General features: G+C 34.4%; 2 protein-coding genes across 2 annotated transcripts; both read left to right on the forward strand.

The window, feature by feature from the left end:
• Positions 1-2,519: 2,519 nt before the first annotated feature.
• Positions 2,520-5,340, forward strand: LOC133853808 (receptor-like protein 13). The gene is made up of 2 exons (XM_062289838.1): positions 2,520-2,904; positions 3,199-5,340. Exons 1-2 carry the CDS (start codon positions 2,541-2,543, stop codon positions 5,214-5,216), a joined length of 2,382 nt encoding a protein of 793 aa, XP_062145822.1. The 5' UTR covers positions 2,520-2,540; the 3' UTR covers positions 5,217-5,340.
• A 13,569-nt stretch (positions 5,341-18,909) lies between these two features.
• On the forward strand, positions 18,910-21,514 carry LOC133853956 (receptor-like protein 56). Its single transcript, XM_062289976.1, has 3 exons — positions 18,910-19,264; positions 19,564-19,676; positions 19,749-21,514. Exons 1-3 carry the CDS (start codon positions 18,910-18,912, stop codon positions 21,510-21,512), a joined length of 2,232 nt encoding a protein of 743 aa, XP_062145960.1. The 3' UTR covers positions 21,513-21,514.
• Positions 21,515-23,992: the final 2,478 nt, after the last annotated feature.

Here is a 23,992-nt window from a genome sequence, read left to right on the forward strand (position 1 = left end):
AAGTCATGAAAAGGGATTAAACAACTATGCAATTGCATTATGTACTACTTTTGGACAAATTTTCTAATGGTGAGTGTTAGTACCTCCCCCACCTGGACAAATTTTCTAATGGTGAGTGTTAGTGCTTCCCCCACCTAGACATTTATATATATATATATATATATGTATATATATATATATATATATATATATATATATATATATATATATATATATATATATATATATATATATATATATATATATATATATATGAAGTACTTTTGGACAAATTTTCTAAATGAATTTTTGGTGAGTGTTAGTGCTTCCCCCACTTGGACATTTACATATATATATATGAAATACTTTTGAATAATGTTTTACGTGCTTCTTGGTTTGGACAAAATGGAGACTTAATTGCCGGTTGTGGAATTGGGTCTTGAGGCATAATTTCAAGTTTAAAAAAAGCAGTTACAATTTCTGAAAAAGAAAGAAAAAGAAAAGGAAGAAAACTGCTGAAATTATGTGTAGTTGACGAAAGTTAATGCAAAGTAGAATCCAATGGAAGCTGATGGTATACACCTTTTTCATTTGAGCATTCACAGTTAAGTAAGTCTCTGGTTTTTTTTTTTTTTTTTTTTTAAACCGTGAAGCACGCCCAAGCTTAATTAATTTACTCAAAAGTAGTTCATATTTATATATACTAGCTCATAACCCGCATTAGGAGCAAAATTCTTCATTATAATTTAATTTCAAAATTTAAACACATCTTAAAAATCAAAGAATTTAAAGTTTTGAGAATTTTTTAAATACCCGAAAGTAACAATTTTGATTCCTGCAATATTAATTATTACTAATTATTACTATATATATATATGAACTAGAACTTTTGGGTAAAGTTTTTCCGTGCTTCTTGGTTTGGGGGTCTTGGTTGATAATTTCGAAAAAGGAAGAAAAAGAAAAGGAAACCAAAAGTAGTTGATACATGTTTGTAATTTCCAATACACACTAGTACTGCTCTCCAGAAAATGCGCGTGTGGATTAATATTTCAAGACTTGCCAACAATATTGCATTATATATATAAAGGCAGCACTGCCATCATTACCGGCCGCATAGTTGCATCGATCAGAATAGAATCTGTTGAGAAATGGAGTCTTCTTGTTTTGCTAAAACTTTCATTTTTAAATGCGATAGCCATGAATCCATCAGAACTCCATAATTAAACGTGCTTTTGTGAGAATAGTATCAAGATGGGTGACCTCCTGAAAAGTCTTGTTGGAGTGAGTCGTTACACAAATAAAATTTGAGAGGATCTTAATTTGTGGGTCTCCTCCATTTCCTTCGTCACACATCAATACCCCTCCTGAATTCACGGCATAAATCACGGAAGTCATGAAAAGGGATTAAACGACTATGCAATTGCATTATGAACTACTTTTGGACAAATTTTCTAATTGAATTTTTGGTGAGTGTTAGTGCTTCCCCCACCTAGACTAAAGTTAATGCAGATGGTAGAATCCAACGGAAGTTGATGGTATCACCTTTTTCATTTGAGCACTCACAATTAAGATGATACTTTTTTGAAAATGCGAAATTTTAAAAGTTAATTTGTGATTTTAAAGTTTAAACTACAATTTTGTCAAACGCTTAACTGCCTTTTTAAAAATCACTTTTTTCAAATCGCACATTTTAAATTACACTTTTTAAAACCACAAATCCAAACAAACCCTAATTATTACTAGTACAATAGTGCTTCCCCCACCTAGACATTTAAAAATACTAGTTTTGGCTAAAGCTTTTAAGTGCTTCTTGGTTTGGGGTCTTGGGTGATAATTTGAAGTTTGAAAAGAAAAAAGAAAAAAGAAAAAAGAAAAAAGAAAAAAAAAACAGGAAACCAAAAGTAGTTGTAAATTTGAAGCTATTTCCAATACACATTGCTCTCCTCCAGAAAATGAGCGCTTTCTGCGCTTGGATTATTCAAGAATTGCCAACAATTTAATATCTTTTCCGTAAAGAAAATCATACACTCAATTAAAGGAGCCATGCATTAACCAATCAAATATTGTTCCGTTCGATCAACTGATATTTGAAATTAAAACCTTCATACTAAATTACTAATCCTATTTCATGCTAAGTGTGATGGGCCATAATTATTTCTCCTGGATTCACGGCATCAATCACGGGAGTCATGAAAGGAGTTTCCCCACTCCCGAGTCCCGACGACGACCATTGTTTTCAAGTCTTGAAATGATGCATGTGAGCTTTTACGTCAACGTACAGGAAGATGGATAATTGGAATTGAGAAGAAATTTGGCTTCAATTCATAGATATATAAATTTCGAAAAACAAAGAAAAATAAAAGGAAACCAAAAGTACTACGTACGTTGTTCATAAATGTAGTAATTAATTTGCAAGCAATTTCCAATACACATTACTGCTCCCCACAAAATGCGCGCGTGGACTAATATTTTCAAGACTTGCCAACAATATTGCATTTTATATATATATATATAAAGGCAGTTTCCATAGTTGCATCGATCAGAATAGAATCACTTTAGAAATGGAGACTTCTTGTTTTGCTAAAAATGTCATTTTTGTTTGGGCTTTGGCTTTCATCGCTTCATCCCCTTTGGCTTGTGTTAAAGCAGCTGGATGCACCAAAGAACAAACGAGAGCTCTCTTGGAGATCAAGAACGCCACAAATGCTTCTTACCTTGCGGATTGGGACGGAAGGAATTGTTGTGAAGCGAGTGGAATCTATTGTCACGATATTATTGCTGGAGGAGTTTACATAATAGATTTGAAAGGGAATGAGTACGCTTCATCAAGAAGTACATGGTATCCAAATGTAACCTTGTTCACCTTATTTGATGAACTCGAAGATCTATCACTGAGTGACATGCAAATTGGAGGAGGGCTCCAAGGTACGTAAGAACTCTTTTTTCTTTTCTAATCCCATTATAATTTGTTCAGCTTCATTTAATTTTATTTGCTCAATTCATTTTTGCTAATTCCTGAAATTCTAAATGACTCTTAATTCATACCTTGAGATCTTTAAGAGAATCCTACCTTCAAAGAGTTTCACATAATTCATAATATATCAGTCATAATATTTTCTAACCTCAATATTAGGTTGTTCATTATTTTGATGCCTTCTAAGCATATACATAATATCCTACATTGGAACTCATTCTTCACACTCGATCACTTTGATGCAGCTTTTTGCGAACTGACACGATTAAAATATCTAAAGTCTTTGGATCTTACGGATAATAGACTGGAAGGCGTTATTCCCTCTTGTCTTGGGATGATTGGAAACCTTGAAGAACTTTTTCTATCAAATAATCGTCTTTATGGTAATCTACCTCCATCAATATTCTCCAAACAAATCAAGATTTTAGATTTTAGAGCTTCGAACAATCAATTAGATGGCTCATTTTCTACTTTTGCCAATGCTTCAAGTCTCCAAGTTCTTGATCTTTCGGGTAATCACTTTCATGGTAATATACCTCCATCAATATTCTCCAATCAAAGCAATATTATGGAGTTTGATGTTTCGGCTAATCAATTAGATGGGGTTTTATCATTTTCTACTTTTGCCAATGCTTCAAGTCTCAGAATACTTGATCTTTCAAGCAACTACAATTTGAAAATTGAAACCGAATCTCCCTCGTGGGTTCCAACCTTTCAACTAAGTTATCTGAACTTGGCGAATTGCAGCCTCAACAAGAAGAATGGTCACGTTCTCCCAAGCTTTATCACCACCCAAGTTGCCTTGGACTCGCTAGACTTGTCTCACAACTTAATAAAGGGAAGCATACCTTGTCAGTTGCTATTCAACACGAGTATCGGAGCTTTGTCCTTGAGAAGTAACAAAATTGATGGTTCTCTTTTTCTTGGTTGCCATGCTAATCGAACTTCATTACTTGTATTCTTCGATATGTCAAATAATAATGTCAAAGGTTCTCTTCCCGAAAATATTGGACATCTTCTTCCACACTTATACAGTGTTGACATGTCCTCAAATGCATTACAGGGCATCATTCCTTGGTCTTTTGGTAATCTATATTTTGAAGCATTAGACCTTTCTAATAACAAGCTCTCAGGGACAATACCGCAAAGTTTGACTAGAAATGGCAACCTACTGGTATATCTAAATCTATCAAACAATACATTGGAAGGAGAAATGCTCCCAAGGGACGCCAACATGAAAAGCTTGGAGTGCTTGCAACTCGGCGGCAATCAATTTCAAGGAATGATCTCACCTGCAATATCAAACAGCCCCTCTCTACTAATCCTAGATATTCGAAACAATAACTTGTCTGGTAATATTCCAAAGTGGTTGTATGATCATCTTCGCTTGGTGCAAGTTCTTTTAAGTGGAAATCGCTTTGAAGGTCACCTACTCCGAAGAATGTGTCAAATGGAAAGTTTGCAAGTTTTCGATATCTCTAATAATCATATTTCGGGAGGTATTCCCTCCTGCCTTGATAACATTACATTATGGAAGAAGAGTTCTCCAAGCTCTAATGGCTCAAACTCTTTCATAGAAAAGGGTCCACTGTTTTCCCTGGCACATCCAATGGGACTAAAGCCTAAATTTGAAATTAAAACGGACTTGCGAGTAAAACATGAGGTACATGCTTACAAAGGTATCCCACTCTCAATGATGACTATAATTGACATGTCATCAAACCAATTGACAGGTAACATTCCTTTTGAAATAGGAGAATTGTTGCAGCTTCGATCCTTGAACTTGTCGAATAATTTTCTAACAGGCTCCATTCCAAATTCTTTTCAAAACTTGAAAAACGTGGAGAGCTTGGATCTTTCCCACAACAAGTTGAGTGGGAGAATCCCTTTTGAATTTGTTGAAATGACTTCTCTATCAGTATTTAGTGTTGCCTATAACAATCTTTCTGGAAGAGTCCCATTTGAGCGTCAGTTCTCAACTTTCGAGTCGCAATGCTATGATGGAAATCCAGATCTATGTGGAGACCCTCTGCCGAGAAACTGCTCAACTACAAACCAACTTGAACATGGACATGAGGAAGAAAAGGAAGAGAGTAGAATAATCGATAGCCCTTTATTCTTCTATGCATTTGTTGCTGTCTCTTATGCATTCGGATTTTGGGTTTTCTTTGGAATCCTAATCGTTAAAAAGAATTGGAGGCATATCTATTTTAGAGCTGTTGACAGAATTATTGAGTCATGTTTTGAAATGCTCTATCGATGATTCACAACCATATATATATACTTCAAATTAATGCTTATCTTCAATAAAGATTTTGTATTGCGAAGTGCTTCTAACTTACACTTGGAAGTAGTTGTGTACAAGTTGCAAGGGTTCTAGAATTTCATTATAGCCTGCAATTTCATTTTCATGGGAATTGTTGCACCTTAAAGAATTTGAAATCAATTTAGCATAGTTTTGATTTTGATAGGAATTGTTGTCGATGGAAGAATTATGGTAAATGCTTTGCTACATATTTCCAAGCATGACATCCAAAGTTTGCCATGACCTCAACTACACCTCTTTTAAGAGGCAAACCAAAATTATCTTTACAAAAAAAAGCTATTGAAGACCACACATTTTTTGTTTTTGTTTATCAAGGTGAATTTTTAGGAGACATGCTAACACAGGCCTCTCTGTCAATGCACAAAGTTTATTATGACTTGGTATTGTAGCCACAGAAGTTGCTTTGGACTCACTGTATGAAGATCCCAAATCACAAGTACTACTTGAATTAGAGTCACAATAATGCCCATGCACCTTGTTCATCTGATCAATCAACGAGTGCCTTAAATCTATACCAACTGCTGAAGTTTCGCAATAATTTATACTAAAAAAGTATGGCATTACCACCGGTGAATTTGGAGTACTCAAACCATCTTCTTTCAAATTATCTCTTATCCTAGACAGAATGCTATAGGCCAAGTTTCCAAGAACACGGAAATATGCTTCCAGAATTGAATGCCTAACATCCTACAAGAATTGAGGAAGGCAGATTAATTAAGAATCTTTTAAATGGGAGAGTTTAATTACCTTGGGATGAGCATCTTAGATAATGGCCAGCACAGGCATTTCAAGCAAGAGATTTTCATTAATTGATTTGGCAACCTTGAACACTTGATGTGCCACTCTTCCTTGGTGAAGCAATTTCCTTCTAGATTGATTTAGCAAAACAGGGTCGAGCCATTTGCACCATTTTGCTTAGCAAGAACTAACTCAACCATATAGTTGGTCGGGGAGAGTAACCAGTCCATTTCTCTTTGCCATTTGCTCTTCCTTTCTTCAGGCAGTGGTTCTAATTTTCACAACTCCCCAAACAATTATTATATTCTAAATAGTTAAGAGAAAAAGTAATTATTCTCATTGGTCACATTATAAAAACAAAAGTAGTTTTCTAAGGAATAGCTAGGGCCCCAAGTTAATCATAGAAGAGAAATGATCCTGCATTATATGCTACCCACAAGAAGGAAAAAGTAAATAAATAAATATTGATAACATAAATATTGTTATGAAAATGGAATTCTACGTGGAGCAAATATTAATATTAGAATATATAATATGGTAGAATATTTTCTTTATGTTTGAATTTATGTTATGATTTGATACTTACCTTACAGAATAATTCATGGGTTTGAATTGAATTTGAATTCACCCTTTTTTTTCTTGTTCCAAGCACATGAATTGGGCTAAACAAATTCCATTTTAATACATTTTGTCCAATTCATGGGTTTCGGAATGGTATGTCAATGACACAAACCAGTACAACTTCTTGTAACAGAGATTCATAAACCAGCAAACTATGAAGCAACAAACACCTGAGTTCTGCTAGCCAGAAAAATACAAAATTAAAATTAAAAACCTGATTATTTGCATCATGCTGGACACAGCTCAAAACTCATAATAAGCTGATTATTTTTCCCAGTCTACCTTCAAGCTGGACACAGCTCAAAACTCATAATAACAAGAATAACTGTTTCATAAAGTTTCCAAAAGGGAACAATGTCACCATTATGGTTATCACAATCTCAAAAACTTCTTGAATCCTTGTATCCAATGACTTACTAATCAAACAGCTCAATGTATGCCTCCATCAATAAATTACTATGATTTGGCCAACTGCCAACTTATGTTTCAACACAGAGAATAGGGTGCAGTATACATACATAGAAAAACAGCCATATATTTGTCAAACGCAATGAGATACTAATGACATGTAGATGTACAACTTAAAATAACATACATATTTTCTGGTGTCAATGAGCTTTAACCCAAATAACATCTCTTCTTCATGTAAGAATAAGGTGAACACTGAGGTCATGGGTTCTAGACTCGAAAGGGGTGTGTGTGGATGTGATGTAGGAGAAACCCATGAAAATAGATCTGTTTGCATGTGCTACAGATATTTCAAGATCAAAGAGAGAGAGTAATACAGATCAAAATCACTGCCAAGAGGCTGGTCTTCTAGGCTACACAGCAAGGGGAAAAGAAAGAAAATAAGTTTCTCTACTGAAAATTATCAAAGCTGAGTAATAATTAGCTACAACAATTAAAGCACACTCTTCTGGCCTCGAAAATCTAATAAAAACTACATCCTAATCCTTGAAAATAATAAAAAGTCTCAGCCATCCAAAATAACCGTATATTTTGAGTAATGCTATATGCAAGACTCCTATCCCCCTCTTATCCTCCCAAATGTGACATGGTTTTTAAAATCACCATTGGATCAACCCTAATTTGAGTTGCTTTTCTATACTTTTTGTAGTTGGGCTGAGTCCGTCAGCGCTTTTTTAATAAAATTGCTGTACTTATCAATTTTATTTTAATTTGGATGAATTAATCATCAAGTATTCTCGATTAACAACATAAGCGTGCAAAACTGTCTAGCACGAAAGAGTGCCAATCACTTGAGTATTCACAATATCCAAACAACCAAAAACTTTTGCAGCAAACAGACCACCACGAATGCAAAATCCTCAAGTATTGACTGAAACAGAAAGGGTCTGAAGTAATGATACTAAGAACTCGATCATTACAAGCTTGAAATAAGCGATTTTCAGGACCAAGAGAAAATTTTCATGCATATAATAATCTGAATTATGTAGAAAAAACATCGAAAGAATTATTAACTCAACACCAACTTAGACTGTGAGATACAGAATATCAATAGGATAAAAAAACTAAAGAAAATGAACGACAAAGTTGGAAATCAAAAGCTCATGCAAGTACATAATAAACCAATTCAAACAAATTCAAGCAAAAATCGAGCATCTTAGAGAATTCACATGAAAAAATAATCGTTAATATAATGGCACGAAAAAAAAGAAGACTATGAAGCAATTCCCAAAAGTCGGCAATTTTGGGGTGTAAAGAATCAAATCAACAGCAAACTCGAAAACCCATTTCTTGAAAAGGGAATTAAAGATGGAAGTGAGAGAATTTAATGGAGACAATTGAATATAAAACGAAGACCGGGGCTGTTTGGTGCGAGAGAAAATTACCCGAGAGTCGACCAGAGAGAATCCCAACGAGAAAGGAAGATTCTGGAAAGTCGTGTGGAGGCCACACACACTTGCGCATTTTACGGGGTTGGAGGCTTGTAATTATTAGTGATAACTTCATAAAATGTATCGAATTATGCGCCGTTTTGAGGTAATGGTATTGAACTAGCAAACCTTTTAAACTGAAGCATTCATATTTTCAAAGAAAAATGTTAGATTTACAACACCAATACAACAACTGTACAACAATCCCTCACATGAGGGTGGGTCCCACATACTGGGGCCCACCCTCGTGTGAGGGGTTGTTGTGCAATTGTTGTATTGGTGTTGTACAATAATCAAATCCCATTTTCAAATGTTTTACTTAAGGGTATTCCGTCAAAATTTGCTATTAAATTTTAACGGAATATCCAAAATATCCATTTTTTAAAGGAAAAAAAAAAAAAAAAAAAAGAAAGGAAAAAAGCAGAGATTTAGGTGTTGATCAGAATTTAACGGGATTTGCAAAAAAAAACTTATTCCCGAATCTTTGAAAAAATTTCTAATTTTTTTTTTTTTAAAAAAATGGGTATTTTGAGAATTTTAGCAGGAAATACCTTTAAGTGAGACGTTTGGAATCGTGGATACTCTAGTTTGAAATGTTTGTTAGTTCAGTATCTTTATCTCAAAACGGCGTATAATTCGATATCCTTTTGTGAAATTATCCTTAATTATTATTACTATTTTTTTTTTCAAGTATGTAAGTATTCGTCTGTTTCATAATGTTTGGCAAACGAATGACAGCCATTAGATTTTGTACCATACGTTGCAGTTTGTTTAGAGCTTCTCGATCAAGATTAGGGGCAATGGATTTGCAGCTCTTGACTCACAAGATATTGTTCAGAGTTCACCCTTCCGCGAGTAAAGGTATAAGGAGGATTAGAGTTCTCTTTTTGTTATCTTAAATATCATGTGACTTTTAAAATCATAAAATTTGAGATTATCATTATTGAATTTTGATCGAATGGTAATTTAAAAGTCACATGATATTTAGGAAGACACTATTTAATCCTCCTTATAGCATAACTCATTTTTGGCACTAATTTCTTGTGAGGCTTGGCCTGAACGTAGTCTATATCCGGTCTTATTCTCTTGTGCGTTTTCTGTCCTTATATTACGGAGTTTAAGAGTCCAAGGCAACTACAATTGAAGTCTATCATCTAATTATAATTAAAGACTATCACCCAATTACAGCCGAAGACATCACATAGATTTAATTGAAATTTATTTATATTATTCTAATCCGCGTTATTGTAAAGGTGCTAATTTTATTTTATTTTTTTATAATAATTTTTCTCTTTTTTTTTTCTGTCTTTCTTTTATCTCGATTTTTTTTAAGTTGATCTAAGATATGGATGAATTTAAGTGATTTTTGGGTTTTTTGTTTTTTTTTGTTTTTTTAAAAAAAAATTCTGTATTCATTTCTTTAATTTAAGATATGGATTAATTTTCACCTTTTCAGTTGAATAGGATTTATTTTCTCTTAAAATAGTTTTTATTTTTTAAGATTGTAAACAATTTCTCAAATTTGAACTTTTCATTCTTGCATGTACTCTTTTTCGCAGTTCATTTTCTACGGCCAACAAATTTTGCCATAATCTACCGACATCCACCAAAATCCGTTGTCGGTTGCTAGTCGCCACCATCGGCGATTGCCGAAATTCGAGTGGTGTTCGCTGAAAGTCGCCAACCGCTTTATGTAGTCACCAATTTTTCGTATGAGCCAATCGATAAACATTTTTTACGCCAAAACAAACGGAGGCTTTAAATGCATTTAGCTAGTTTCATGGTCTTCTTCAAGGATTGCTTGACTAGCTAGCACCGTAAAGATCGAATTTAGTAGAAAAAACAAATCCACCCATTGTTAATGCTTTTGCCACTTAGACCAAGTTAATTAGCATGACTTTCAAGCTTTGCTAGGCACTACTTTCCCATTATGATCTCTAACCACAGCTGAAATATTATCTGACTTTTTTTTTATTTTTACGAAGAATCAAAGGCTACAAGGGTAATGCTGCCACGGATGAGTTGAGAGGACTCACCTAATGCCTCAAGTTAATTAATTCACAATTAATTTAAAGTGTTACTACCAATTTTTATTTTTTTGAGATGAATGTTACTACTATATATATCTTAAACACGAGTTTAAGCAGCAAAAATTTGGGTTATGTATTTTTTTTTCTTTTTTCTTTTTTCTAATTGAATGAGGAAATGGCTATAAGGGCGTATCATTTCCACATTTGATTCCAAAGGAAGAAGAAGTGGACGATCCTATTAATGAAACAGGAGTGGGCTCCCCAACAATAGACCCAAACCAATTAAACTAAAATATTGCTAAAATATTTACATAATAGATTAGGACAAGCCCATCTGCATCCCCACTTAAGACCTGCAACAACACCAAAAGATGGATTGAACAGTAAAAATGCTATTAGAATTTGAAAATAGGACTTGAGGAAAGAGAAATACCAACACAATTTCAAATACAGTAGTTTCCCATAAAGTAAAGCAATAACCCAAGTAACATAAAAAAACAACAGCACAGATCCGGTTGAAGGGAGGGGTTGAGAGTCTACAATGGTGGCGCGTGAAGACCACACGCCACCACTTGAAGACCTCTCTCCAATTGTGATTGCAAGGGGCTATCGTGAACCGCCAACTACAGGGCCGAGGGAAAGTTGGAGGGAGAAGTGTGGCCACCACACCCTGGAAAGGGAGACAAACTCCCTAGCATGTGCATGTCACGCTCTGATGTGTGGAAGTCAAGAGAAAATGCAGCGAGTGTCGATGGAAGCGGAAGACACCAGGAAACCCACTGGAGAGGCACGTGTCGTGCAAAAATTTACGGAGGAACGTAGATCTAAATCCAAAAAATTTGACCCAAGAATCGGGCCAAAAATCGCAGTACACACGGTGGAGGAAGGGCATGTTCGGTGATAGCTGTGTTGATGGGAAGGAAAGCATATTAAATACCTCAAAGGAGGTGGATAGGGCTAGAGCAAGGTCCAAAAAGATAAAGGCCTTAGCCGAGGCGTTAACAGAAGAAAGAAAGGGGAGGAGAGAAGGAGAAAAGGGAGAGGATGGGGAGGGAAGCACAGAGCTTCTCCCTTCCATGGTCACTACAAAAAAATTTGCATTTAGTGATGTGTCTACAGCAATCAACTTGTTGACATGTCACTAATTAGTGACGTGCACTACTTACCCCCCCTCCCCCCCCCCCCCCAAAAAAAAAAAAAAAAAAGAAGAAGAAGAAGTGCATTTAGTGACGTGTCTACAGTAATCCAATTTTTGTCATGTTACTGAATAGTGACGTCTCAAAAAGTAGCACGTCACTAAAATATTTAGTGACGTGTCAAAGATTGACACGTTGTGAAATTAGTGTGTATATATATAAAATAAATTTAAATTTTAAGTGACGTGACAAAATTTAACACGTCACTAAATTTGACATGCCACTAATTATTGACGTGTCAAAATTGCACGTCAAGAATTATTGACGTGCCAAATTGGAATGTCACTAATTCTTGACGTGCCATTTTTGGCACATCACTAATTTAGTGGCATGCTAATTTGCGATATTGGGGATTTAAAATGCATAATCTCGTGCAATTTTTAGGTTTTAGGTTCTTTTTGGCTAAATTTGTAAGTCTTTATATATATATAGTTTTTGATGTGCCAAAAATGGCACGTCACTAAATCCCCATTAGTGACGCGGTGATTAGTGACGTTAGACACACCTCACTAATGACAAGTCACTAAAACTTAGTGACACTAAAACTGTCACTAAAAAAATTATTATTATTATTATTATTATTATTTTTTTTTTTTTTATTATTATTATTATTTTTTTTTTTTGTAGTGGTATGTGGACGGTAGGTTTTTTTTTAGAGAAAGTGAGGGTTTAGGGAGGAGGAGGCCAAGAGAGAAGTTTCCAAAAAATATAACCATTACAAAATATAAAAGTGAACTGTATCCAACTCCCTTTTGAATAATGCTTTACGTGCTTCTTGGTTTAGACAAAACGGAGACTTAACTGCCAGTTGTCAAATTGGTTCTTGAGGCATAATTTTAAGTTTATATTTATATTCGCACTATTTATGACACAACACATTTTAAAGTCATGATGGTCATGAACCTATCAGAACTCCGCAGTTAAGTGTGCTTTTGCGAGACTTGTATCAAGATGGGTGACTTCCTAAAAAGTTTGGTTCAAAAGAGTAAAAAATGAACAATATTGTGTTGTTGGGATGAGTCGTTACACAAGTCGAGAGAAAATGCGGCGAGTGTCGGAGAAAGCGGAAGACTCCGGCAAACCCACTGGAGAGGCACGTGTTGTGCAAAAATTGACGGAGGAACATAAATCTAAATCCAAAAATTTCGACCCAAGAATCGCAGTAGACACGGTGGAGGAAGGGCATGTTCGGTGATAGATGTGTTGATGGGAATGAAAGCATATTAAATACCTCGAAGGAGGTGGATAAGGCTAGAGCAAGCTCCAAAAAGATTAAGCCTCAGCCGAGGCGTTAATAGAGGGAAGAAAGGGGAGCAGGGGAGGAGAGAAGGAGAAAAGGGATATAGAGGATGGGGAGGGAAGCACATAGCTTTTCCCTCCCATGGTCACTACAAAAAAAAAAAAAAAAATACATTTGGTGATGTGTCTACAGTAATCAACTTTTTGACATGTCACTAATTAGTGACGTGCACTACCCACAAAAATAAATTAAAAAAAAAAAAAAAAGCGACGTGTCTATAGTTATCCAATTTTTGCCAAGTCACTAAATAGTGACGTGTCAAAAAGTACCATGTCACTAAAATATTTAGTGGCATGTCACTAATTAGTGACGTGAAAAATTCAACACGTCACTAATTAGTGACGTGTCAAAGATTGACACGTTGTGAAATTTTAAGTAAAATATTTAGTGGCGTGCCAAAGTTGGCATGTCACTAATTTAGTGATGTGCTAATTCGCGATATTGGGGATTTAAAATGCCTAATCTCGTGCAATATTCAGGTTTTAGGTTCTTTTTGGCTAAATTTGTAAGACTTTATTATTATTATTATTATTATTATTATTATTATTATTATTATTATTATTATTATTATTATTATTATTATTTTTAAAATGGATAATTGCATTATTGGTCCCTGTGGTATGCTATAATTATTTTTCACTCCCTATGGTTTAAAAAGTTCATGAGAGGTCCTTGTAGTAAGCAATAATTACAAATCAATCCCTGACGTCAAATTCCGTTAAATATTTTAACATATTCTGTTAAATGCCACGTTAGCGCCACGTCAAACCAATAAAAATGCGACACGTGTCCATCTTAATAAAAAAAATTATTAAAAATTAAATAAATAAACTTATTTTTTTTAAAAAAATTCAAATTCAAATTAAAATTCAAAAAAAAAAAAAAAAAAAAAAAACCAAAAAAGCAAGGGGTGACTGGGCCACCCCCAGTGGCCGCACGCCACCCTCAATGGCCTGGGGGTGGCCCCTAGATCTATTAGGTGTGGCCCGATAGCCACCTTTGGCCACTGGGGAGGCCGCGGCCACCCCCAGAGGCCGCAAGGGGTGGCGCACGGCCACCTTTGCCTTCTCTTTTTTCTTTTTTTGTTTTTTTTTTTTTTAAATAAGTATATTTATTTATTTTTTAATAAATTTTTTTTTTATTAAGATGGACACATGTCGCCATCTTATTGGCGACTCGTGGTGCTGACGTGGCATTTGACAAAATTTGTTAAAAATTTTAACGGAATTTGACTCCAGGGATCGATTTATAATTATTGCAAACCACAAGGACCTCCCATGAACTTTTAAAACCATAGGGAGTGAAAAATAATTATGACATACTACAGGGACCAATGGTGCAATTATCCATTTTTTTTAAAAAAAATATGAAGTTTTTGACATGTCAAAAATGTCACGTCACTAAATCCCCATTAGTGACACGATGATTAGTGACGTTGGACACACGTCACTAATGACAAGTCACTAAAATTTAGTAACGTGTCAGACCACCTGACACGTCACTAAAACTCTGTCACTAATTTTATTTTATTTTTTAAAATTTTTATTTTAAGTTTTAGTGGGTGTACGGACGGTAGGTTTTTTTTTCTTCAGAGAAAGTGAGGGTTTAGAGAGAAAGAGGAGAGAAGTTTCCAAAAAATATAACCATTACAAAATATAAAAGTGAACTGTACCCAACTCCCTTTGAAATCAATAGCGCATGGTCCGCGTACTTTGAAAAGAAAATCTAATATTAATGGGCTTGTTTGGCAAAGAAAAGAACAGAACAAAGTAGTGCATGGGTTGTTAGTTTTGAAATTAGTAAAAAGTAATGATGTGATATAAAATAAAAAGAATTTATATAAAAAAGTGAAAAAAATTTGTATTGTAGTGAATTTTTTTATTTGAATATATAGTAATAAAAAAAAATTATTGATGTGATATAAAAAGTGAGAATGTTTTGATGTTGATTGTTATTGGAAAATGTAAAAATAAAATAAAAAAAAATTGTGAATAGTGCCGGCCACTATTCTGTATTGTTATGTAGGTTATCAAACAAGCCCAAAGTTTCTACTATCATACAAAAGCCTATTCAAAAGAATTTGTGTGGGCATTATAGCTCATACTTTTGGTCTACTTTACGTGCTTCAATTCTTGGTTTGGACAAAACGGATACTTAATATATATGTATATATATATGAGCTACTTTTGAATAATGCTTTACGTGCTTCTTGGTTTGCACAAAACGCAGACTTGATATATATAAATATGAACTACTTTTGAATAATGCTTCAACTTAATATATATATAAACTACTTTTGAATAATGCTTTACGTGCTTCTTGGTTTAGACAAAACGGAGACTTAACTGCCAGTTGTCAAATTGGTTCTTGAGGCATAATTTTAAGTTTATATTTATATGCGCATTATTTTTGACACAACACATTTTAAAGTCATGATGGTCATGAACCCATCATAACTCCGCAGTTAAGCGTGTTTTTGCAAGATTTGTATAAAGATGGGTGACCTTCTAAAAAGTCTGGTTCAGAAGAGTAAAAAACGGATAATATTATATTGTTGGGATGAGTCGTTACACAAATAAAATTTGAGAGGATCTTAATCCGTGGGTCTCCTCCATTTCCTTCGTCACACATCAACATTAGTACTTCTCCGGGATTCATGGCATAAATCACGGGAGTCATGAAAAGGGATTAGATGACTATGCAATTTCAATATGAACTACTTTTTGACAAATTTTCTAATTGAATTTTTGGTGAGGGTTAGTGCTTCCCCCACCTAGACATATATATATATATATATATATATATATATATATATATACTACTTTTGAATAATGCTTTACGTGCTTCTTGGTTTGCACAAAACGCATACTTAATATATATAAATATGAACTACTTTTGAATAATGCTTTAACTTAATATATATATATATATATATATATATATATATATATATATATATATATATATATATATATATATATATAAACTACTTTTGAATAATGCTTTACGTGATTCTTGGTTTAGACAAAACGGAGACTTAACTGCCAGTTGTCAAATTGGTTCTTGAGGCATAATTTTAAGTTTATATTTATATTCGCACTATTTTTGACACAACACGTTTTAAAGTCATGATGATCATGAACCCATCATAACTCCGCAGTTAAGCGTGTTTTTGCGAGATTTGTATCAAGATGGGTGACCTTCTAAAAAGTCTGGTTCAGAAGAGTAAAAAACGGATAATATTATGTTGTTAGGGTGAGTCGTTACACAAATAAAATTTGAGAGGATCTTAATCCGTGGGTCTCCTCCATTTTCTTCGTCATACATCAACATTAGTACTTCTTCGGGATTCGTGGCATAAATCACGGGAGTCATGAAAAGGGATTAGACGACTATGCAATTTCAATATGAACTACTTTTTGACAAATTTTCTAATTGAATTTTTGGTGAGGGTTAGTGCTTCCCCCACCTAGACATATATATATATATATATATATATATATATATATATATATATATATATATATATGAACTACTTTTGAATAATGCTTTAACTTAAAATATATATATATATATATATATATAAACTACTTTTGAATAATGCTTTACATGATTCTTGGTTTAGACAAAACAGAGACTTAACTGCCAATTGTCAAATTGGTTCTTGAGGCATAATTTTAAGTTTATATTTATATTCGCACTATTTTTGACACAACACGTTTTAAAGTCATGATGATCATGAACCCATCATAACTTCGCAGTTAAGCGTGTTTTTGCGAGATTTGTATCAAGATGGGTGACCTTCTAAAAAGTCTGGTTCAGAAGAGTAAAAAACGGATAATATTATGTTGTTGGAGTGAGTCGTTACACAAATAAAATTTGAGAGGATCTTAATCCGTGGGTCTCCTCCATTTTCTTTGTCACACATCAACATTAGTACTTCTCCGGGATTCATGGCATAAATCACGGGAGTCATGAAAAGGGATTAGACGACTATGCAATTTCAATATGAACTACTTTTTGACAAATTTTCTAATTGAATTTTCGGTGAGGGTTAGTGCTTCCCCCACCTAGACATATATATATATATATATATATGAACTACTTTTGAATAATGCTTTACGTGCTTCTTGGTTTGCACAAAACGCATACTTAATATATATAAATATGAACTACTTTTGAATAATGCTTTAACTTAATATATATATATATATATATATATATATATATATATATATATATATATATATATATATATATATATATATAAACTACTTTTGAATAATGCTTTACGTGATCCTTGGTTTAGACAAAACGGAGACTTAACTGCCAGTTGTCAAATTGGTTCTTGAGGCATAATTTTAAGTTTATATTTATATTCGCACTATTTTTAACACAACACGTTTTAAAGTCATGATGATCATGAACCCATCATAATTCCGCAGTTAAGCGTGTTTTTATGAGATTTGTATCAAGATAGGTGACCTTCTAAAAAGTCTAGTTCAGAAGAGTAAAAAACGGATAATATTATGTTGTTGGGGTGAGTCGTTACACAAATAAAATTTGAGAGGATCTTAATCCGTGGGTCTCCTCCATTTTCTTCGTCACACATCAACATTAGTACTTCTCCCGGATTTCCATAGCATAAATCACGGGAGTCATGAAAAGGGATTAGACGACTATACAATTTCAATATGAACTACTTTTTGACAAATTTTCTAATTGAATTTTTGGTGAGTGTTAGTGCTTCCACCACCTAGACATATATATACATATATGAACTACTTTTGAATAATGCTTTACGTGCTTCTTGATTTGCACAAAACGGAGACTTTTGTCCCCAAGGGGTAGGTCAATAGGCTGGGAACCACGCCTCATGTAACGTAGGTTACTAGTTCGAACTTCTTTTCTCTCTCTTACGTGGACATATTAAAAAAAAAAGACTTAAATGCCAGTTGTGAAATTGGGTCTTGAGGCATAATTTCAAGTTTAAAAAGTAGTTACAATTTCCGAAAAAGAAAGAAAAAGAAAGGGAAGAAAAATGCTCAAATTATGTGTAGCTGACTAAAGTTAATGCAGATAGTAGAATCCAATGGAAGATGATGGTATCACATTATTATTTTTTTCGAACCATGAAGCATGCCCAAGCTTAATTAATTTACCCAAAATGCAGAAAATTTGCATTTTCAAATCGTAGGTAAGATGATGTTTTTTTGAAGACGCAGAATTTTAAAGGCTAACTTATAATTTTAAAGGTTAAACTGCGATTTTGCTAAACACTTAACTGCGTTTTTTAAAATCACTTTTTTAAATCATATATTTTTAACTTGTTATTTTAAATCACACTTTTTAAAAGGACAAACTCAAAAGGATCTTAATTATTACTACTACAGTAGTGCTTCCCCGACCGAGACATTTAAATATACTAGTTTTGGCTAAAGCTTTTACGTGCTTCTTGGTTTGGGGTCTTGGGTCCCACTCCCGAGTCCTGACGACGACCATTGCTTCCAAGTCTTGAAATGATGTGAGCCTTTTACGTCAACGTACAGGAAGATGGAAATTCAGAAGAAATTTGCGTTCATACACACATACCTTTGATCAATTAGATATATAAATTTCATAGACACATACTTGCTTCTTGGTTTGGAGTCTTGGGTCATAATTTCAAGTTCAAAAAGTAGCTGCAATTTCGGTCATACATGGTGTAATTTCCAAGCAATTTCCAATACACATTGAAAATTGCGCGCGTGGATTAATATTTCAAGACTTGCCAACAATATTGCATTATATATATATATTTATATAAAGGCAGTTTCCGTAGTTGCATCGATCAGAATCTCTTGAGAAATGGAGACTTGTTTTGCTAGAAATGTTATTTTTGTTTGGGTTTTGGCTATCATCGCTTTATCCCCTTTGGCTTGTGTTAAAGCTGGATGCAGCAAAGAACAGACGAGAGCTCTCTTGGAGTTCAAAAACTTCACAAATGATGTCTTCCTTGCGAGCTGGGACGGAAGGAATTGTTGTGCAGTGCCCACAATCATTTGTCGCGGTATTGTTGGAGGAGTTAGCGAAATATATTTGTTTGGGGAGTACGCCGCTTCATCAGGAAGTACATGGTATCCAAATGTAACCTTGTTCACCTTATTTGATGAACTCGAAGAACTATCACTGCATGGCATGCATATTGGAGGAGGGCTTCAACGTACGTGAGAATTCTTACTTTCCTCTTTTTTATTTTCTAATCCCATAATAATTTGTTCAGCTTCATTTAATTTTATTTGCTCTATTCATTTTGGCTAATTCCTGAAATTCTAAATGACTCTCAATTCATACCTTAAGATCTTGTAGAGAATCTTACCTTCAGAGATTCACATAATTCATAATCAATCATAATATTTTCTAACCTCAATATTAGGTTGTTCATTATTTTGATGCCTTCTAAGCATATACATAATATCCTACATTGGAACTCATTTTTCACACGCAATCACTTTGATGCAGCTTTTTGCGAACTGAAGCGATTAAATCATCTAAAAGTTTTGGATCTTCGGGATAATACGTTGGAAGGCGTTATTCCCTCTTGTCTTGGGATGATTGGAAACCTTCAAGATCTTATTCTATCAAATAATCATCTTTATGGTTATATATCATTTTCTACTTTTGCCAATGCTTCAAGTCTCCAATACCTTGATCTTTATGGTAATCGCTTTCATGGTAATCTACCTCCATCAATATTCTCCAATCAAAGCAAGATTCAGTTATTTTATGTTTCGGCCAATCAATTAGATGGGGTTTTATCATTTTCTACTTTTGCCAATGCTTCAAGTCTCTATTACCTTGATCTTTCAAGCAACTGCAATTTGGAAATTGAAACCGAATCTCCCTCATGGGTTCCAACCTTTCAGCTAATTTATCTGAACTTGGCAAATTGCAGCCTCAACAAGAAGAATGGTCACGTTCTCCCAAGCTTTATCACCACCCAAGTTGCCTTGGAATCGCTAGACTTGTCTCACAACTTAATAGAGGGAAGCATACCTTGTCAGTTGCTATTCAACACGAGTATCAAAGTTTTATCCTTGAGAAGTAACAAAATTGATGGTTCTCTTTTTCTTGGTTGCTCTGCTAATCGAACTTCATCACTTCAATTCTTCGACATGTCAAATAATAATGTCAAAGGTTCTCTTCCCGAAAATACTGGACATCTTCTTCCACACTTATACCATTTTAACATGTCCTCAAATGCATTACAGGGCATCATTCCTTGGTCTTTTGGTAATCTATCTTTTGAAGCATTAGACCTTTCTAATAACATGCTCTCAGGGACAATACCGCAAAGTTTGACTAGAAATGACACCCCACTGGTATATCTAAATCTATCAAACAATACATTGAAAGGAGAAATGCTCCCAAGGGACTCCAACATGACAAGTTTGGAGTGCTTACAACTCAGCGGCAATCAATTTCAAGGAATGATCTCACTCGCGATATCAAACAGCCCCTCTCTGAAAATCCTAGATATTCGAAACAATAACTTGTCTGGTAATATTCCAAAGTGGTTGTATGATCAACCTTTCTTGGCTGTAGTTCTTTTAAGTGGAAATCACTTTGAAGGTCACCTACTCCGAAGAATGTGTCAAATGGAAAGTTTGCAAGTTTTCGATATCTCTGATAATCATATTTCGGGAGATATTCCCTCATGCCTTGACAACATTACATTTTGGAAGAAGAGTTCACGAAGCTCTAATGGCTTAAACTATTTCATTGAAAATGGTCCACTGTTTTCCCTGGCACGTCCAGTGGGACTAGAGGTTAAATTCGAAATTGAAATGGACTTGCAAGTAAAACATGAGGTATATGCTTACAAAGGTATCCCACTCTCATTGATGACTATAATTGACATGTCATCTAACCAATTGACAGGTAACATTCCTATTGAAATGGGAGAATTGTCGCAGCTTCGGTCCTTGAACTTGTCGAATAATTTTCTAACAGGCCCCATTCCAAATTCTTTTCAAAACTTAAAAAACATGGAGAGCTTGGATCTTTCCCACAACAAGTTGAGTGGGGGAATCCCTTTTGAATTTGTTGAAATGACTTCTCTATCAGTATTTAGTGTTGCCTATAACAATCTTTCTGGAAGAGTCCCATTTGAGCAGCAGTTCTCAACTTTCGAGTCGCAATGCTATGATGGAAATCCAGATCTATGTGGAGACCCTCTACCGAGAAACTGCTCAACTACAAACCAACTTGAACCTGGACATGAGGAAGAAAAGGAAGAGACTAGAATAATCGATAGCCCTTTATTCTTCTATGCATTTGTTGCTGTCTCTTATGCATTCGGATTTTGGGTTTTCTTTGGGATCCTAATCATTAAAAAGAATTGGAGGCATATCTATTTTAGAGCTGTTGACAGAATTATTGAGTCATGTTTTGAAATGCTCTATCGGTGATTCACAACCATATATATATATATACTTCAAATTAATGCTTATCTTCAATAAAGATGTTGTATTGCGAAGTGCATCTAGTTTACACTTGGAAATAGTTGTGTACAAGTTGCAAGGGTTCTAGAATTTCATTCTAGCCTGAAATTTCAATTTCATGGGAATTGTTGCCCTTTAAAGAATTTGAAATCAATTTAGCTTAGTTTTTATTTTAGTAGGAATTGTTGTCGATGGAAGAATTATGGTTAATGCTTTGCTACATATTTCCAAGCAATACATCCAAAGTTATGACCTCAACTACACCTTTTTTAAGAGGTAAACGAAAATTATCTTTACAAAAAAAAAGCTATTGAAGACCAAACATTTTTTGTTTCAATTTATCAAGGTGAATTATTAGGAGACACTTACACAAGCCTCTCTGTCGATGCACAAAGTCTATTCTAACTTGGTATTGCACCCATAGAACTTGCTTTGGCCTCACTGTATGAAGATCTTAAATCACAAGTACTACTTGAATTAGAGTCACAATAATGCCCATGCACCTTGTTCATCTGATCAATCAACGAGTGCCTTATATATATACCAATTGCTGAAGTTTCGCAATGATTTATACCAAAGAAGGCATTGCCATCGGTGAATTTGGAGTGCTCAAACCATCTTCTTCCAAATTATCTCTTATCCTATACAAAATGCTATAGGCCAAGTTTCCAAGAACACGGAATATTCTTTCAGAATTGAATGCCCAACATCCTACAAGAATTGAGAAAGGCAAATTAATTAAGAATCTTTTACATGGGAGAGTTTCATTACCTTGGGATGAGCATCTTGGATAATGGCCAGCACGGGCATTTCAAGCAAAACATTTTCATTTATTGATTTGGTAGCCTTTGAACACTTTATGTACCACTCTTCCTTGGTGAAATAACGAGAAAGTATGCAAAAAATTAATCTCAAACTTTGTGTTTGAAAATGTTAGGTTCCCTTTAACGAATTTAAAGAGTTTAGGTTTCCTCAAAACCTAACAAATTATCTCATTACGTATTTGTGAAATCATTCATGTAACAGACTCCCACTTGAAAGATTATTCACAAGATTGATGAGTTTTAGCACGTAGAGGCTAAGGGCATAAGTTTTAAACAAGGGCAGTCCTGGGCAGGACAGCCTTTGTAGCCAGGGCTGTCAAAACTGGTTCGCGTGTCAGGTTCGGGTCAACCCATTTGACCCATGAATCCGTTAGGGATTAACCCTGACACGACCCATTTAGCTAAAAGGGTCAAACTCTTTATCCCTAACACAACCCACTTAAATAATAAGTTGACACGACACAACCCGTTTGACCCATTATATAATAAAGTCTATAAAAATAAAAATAAAAACACAAATTTAAACTAAAAAAAATCATATTGTTTGAATAATCATATTATTTCACAATTGAAATATGAAGCATCGAGTTGTTTTATTGTTTTGATAAAAATCATATTGTTTTGATTTAAAAAAACTCCTTTATTTTTTTTTAGTCTGTCTTTTTTGTTCAAGTTCTAACTCAATAAAAAAAAAATACTATTTTTGTCTTTTGTGAGTTTTTTTAGTTTAGTCTTTACTATTTAGATAGTGAGAGAAAGAGAGATGTAACATGATTATTTAGATTTAATTTTTAATGTTGAAAAAAAATGTTTAAATATACGGGTCAAACAGGTTGACCTCCAGATCAAACGAGTTGACTTGATAATGACCATTTTATTAAACGGGTCTAACGGATCAACACTTTAATGACCCAAACCCTTTTAAGCTTAACCCTAATCTTTTAATTTTGTGTCGAGTTTGCGGATCATGTCAAAAATTAATGGCCCTACTTGCAACAACTACTGCTAGAGGGCATCTAAACATCATACCAGGTGGTGGCTGAAGAGCTGTTGCCACAAGACACGGCTCACTGCTGGAGGACATGGCTCACTGCTCTGTAAGTCTTGCCAATTGGGCAGTTTCTTGATTCTAACCAAGCATTTCCCAATGCCTCGTGTTTTGATACATTTCCTTTCTGCATGGTTGATCAGAAACAAAAAGCAGTCTCAGTCAGGTTTGCAACAAGTAATTAATTATTTATTTGAAATTGAGAGCATAGGGCATGATTCAATAAGCATTTTTACATTATTCTTCTGTGAGTTGCCGGATTGGACCATTGCCTGTCAAAAATTATTTCCTCTACAATGATGCTCGTCACAATTTTCAAGTGAGGTTTATAGAATGACACTAATGCAACATCTCAAACAATTATCTGTATAAGATGAAATTATGAATTAATTTCCTAAACTGGATATTCGAAATCCCATAACAGATTTTATTATCCCACAGCACCAATGCATTGGTTAACAAACCCTTGTGCAATTTTTCCCAAAATCACTTCCTTTTTCAGAATAAAATGTTAGCCTAGGCAAAAGGATGTAAATCAACCTCAGAAGAGGGTTCCCTCTTGCTGGACGGCTCAG

This window comes from Alnus glutinosa, chromosome 13 (genome assembly GCF_958979055.1).
Source record: "Alnus glutinosa chromosome 13, dhAlnGlut1.1, whole genome shotgun sequence".
Taxonomy (NCBI): domain Eukaryota; kingdom Viridiplantae; phylum Streptophyta; class Magnoliopsida; order Fagales; family Betulaceae; genus Alnus; species Alnus glutinosa.

Excerpts from the sequence above, each read along its gene's own strand:
- LOC133853956 (XM_062289976.1), top strand. The coding sequence starts at position 18,910 with ATGGAGACTTGTTTTGCTAGAAATGTTATTTTTGTTTGGGTTTTGGCT. Across the intron at positions 19,265-19,563 it reads TATTGGAGGAGGGCTTCAAC|CTTTTTGCGAACTGAAGCGA; the intron begins GTACGTGAGAAT and ends ACTTTGATGCAG. Across the intron at positions 19,677-19,748 it reads TTGGAAACCTTCAAGATCTT|CTTGATCTTTATGGTAATCG; the intron begins ATTCTATCAAAT and ends AGTCTCCAATAC.
- LOC133853808 (XM_062289838.1), top strand. The coding sequence starts at position 2,541 with ATGGAGACTTCTTGTTTTGCTAAAAATGTCATTTTTGTTTGGGCTTTG. Across the intron at positions 2,905-3,198 it reads AATTGGAGGAGGGCTCCAAG|CTTTTTGCGAACTGACACGA; the intron begins GTACGTAAGAAC and ends ACTTTGATGCAG.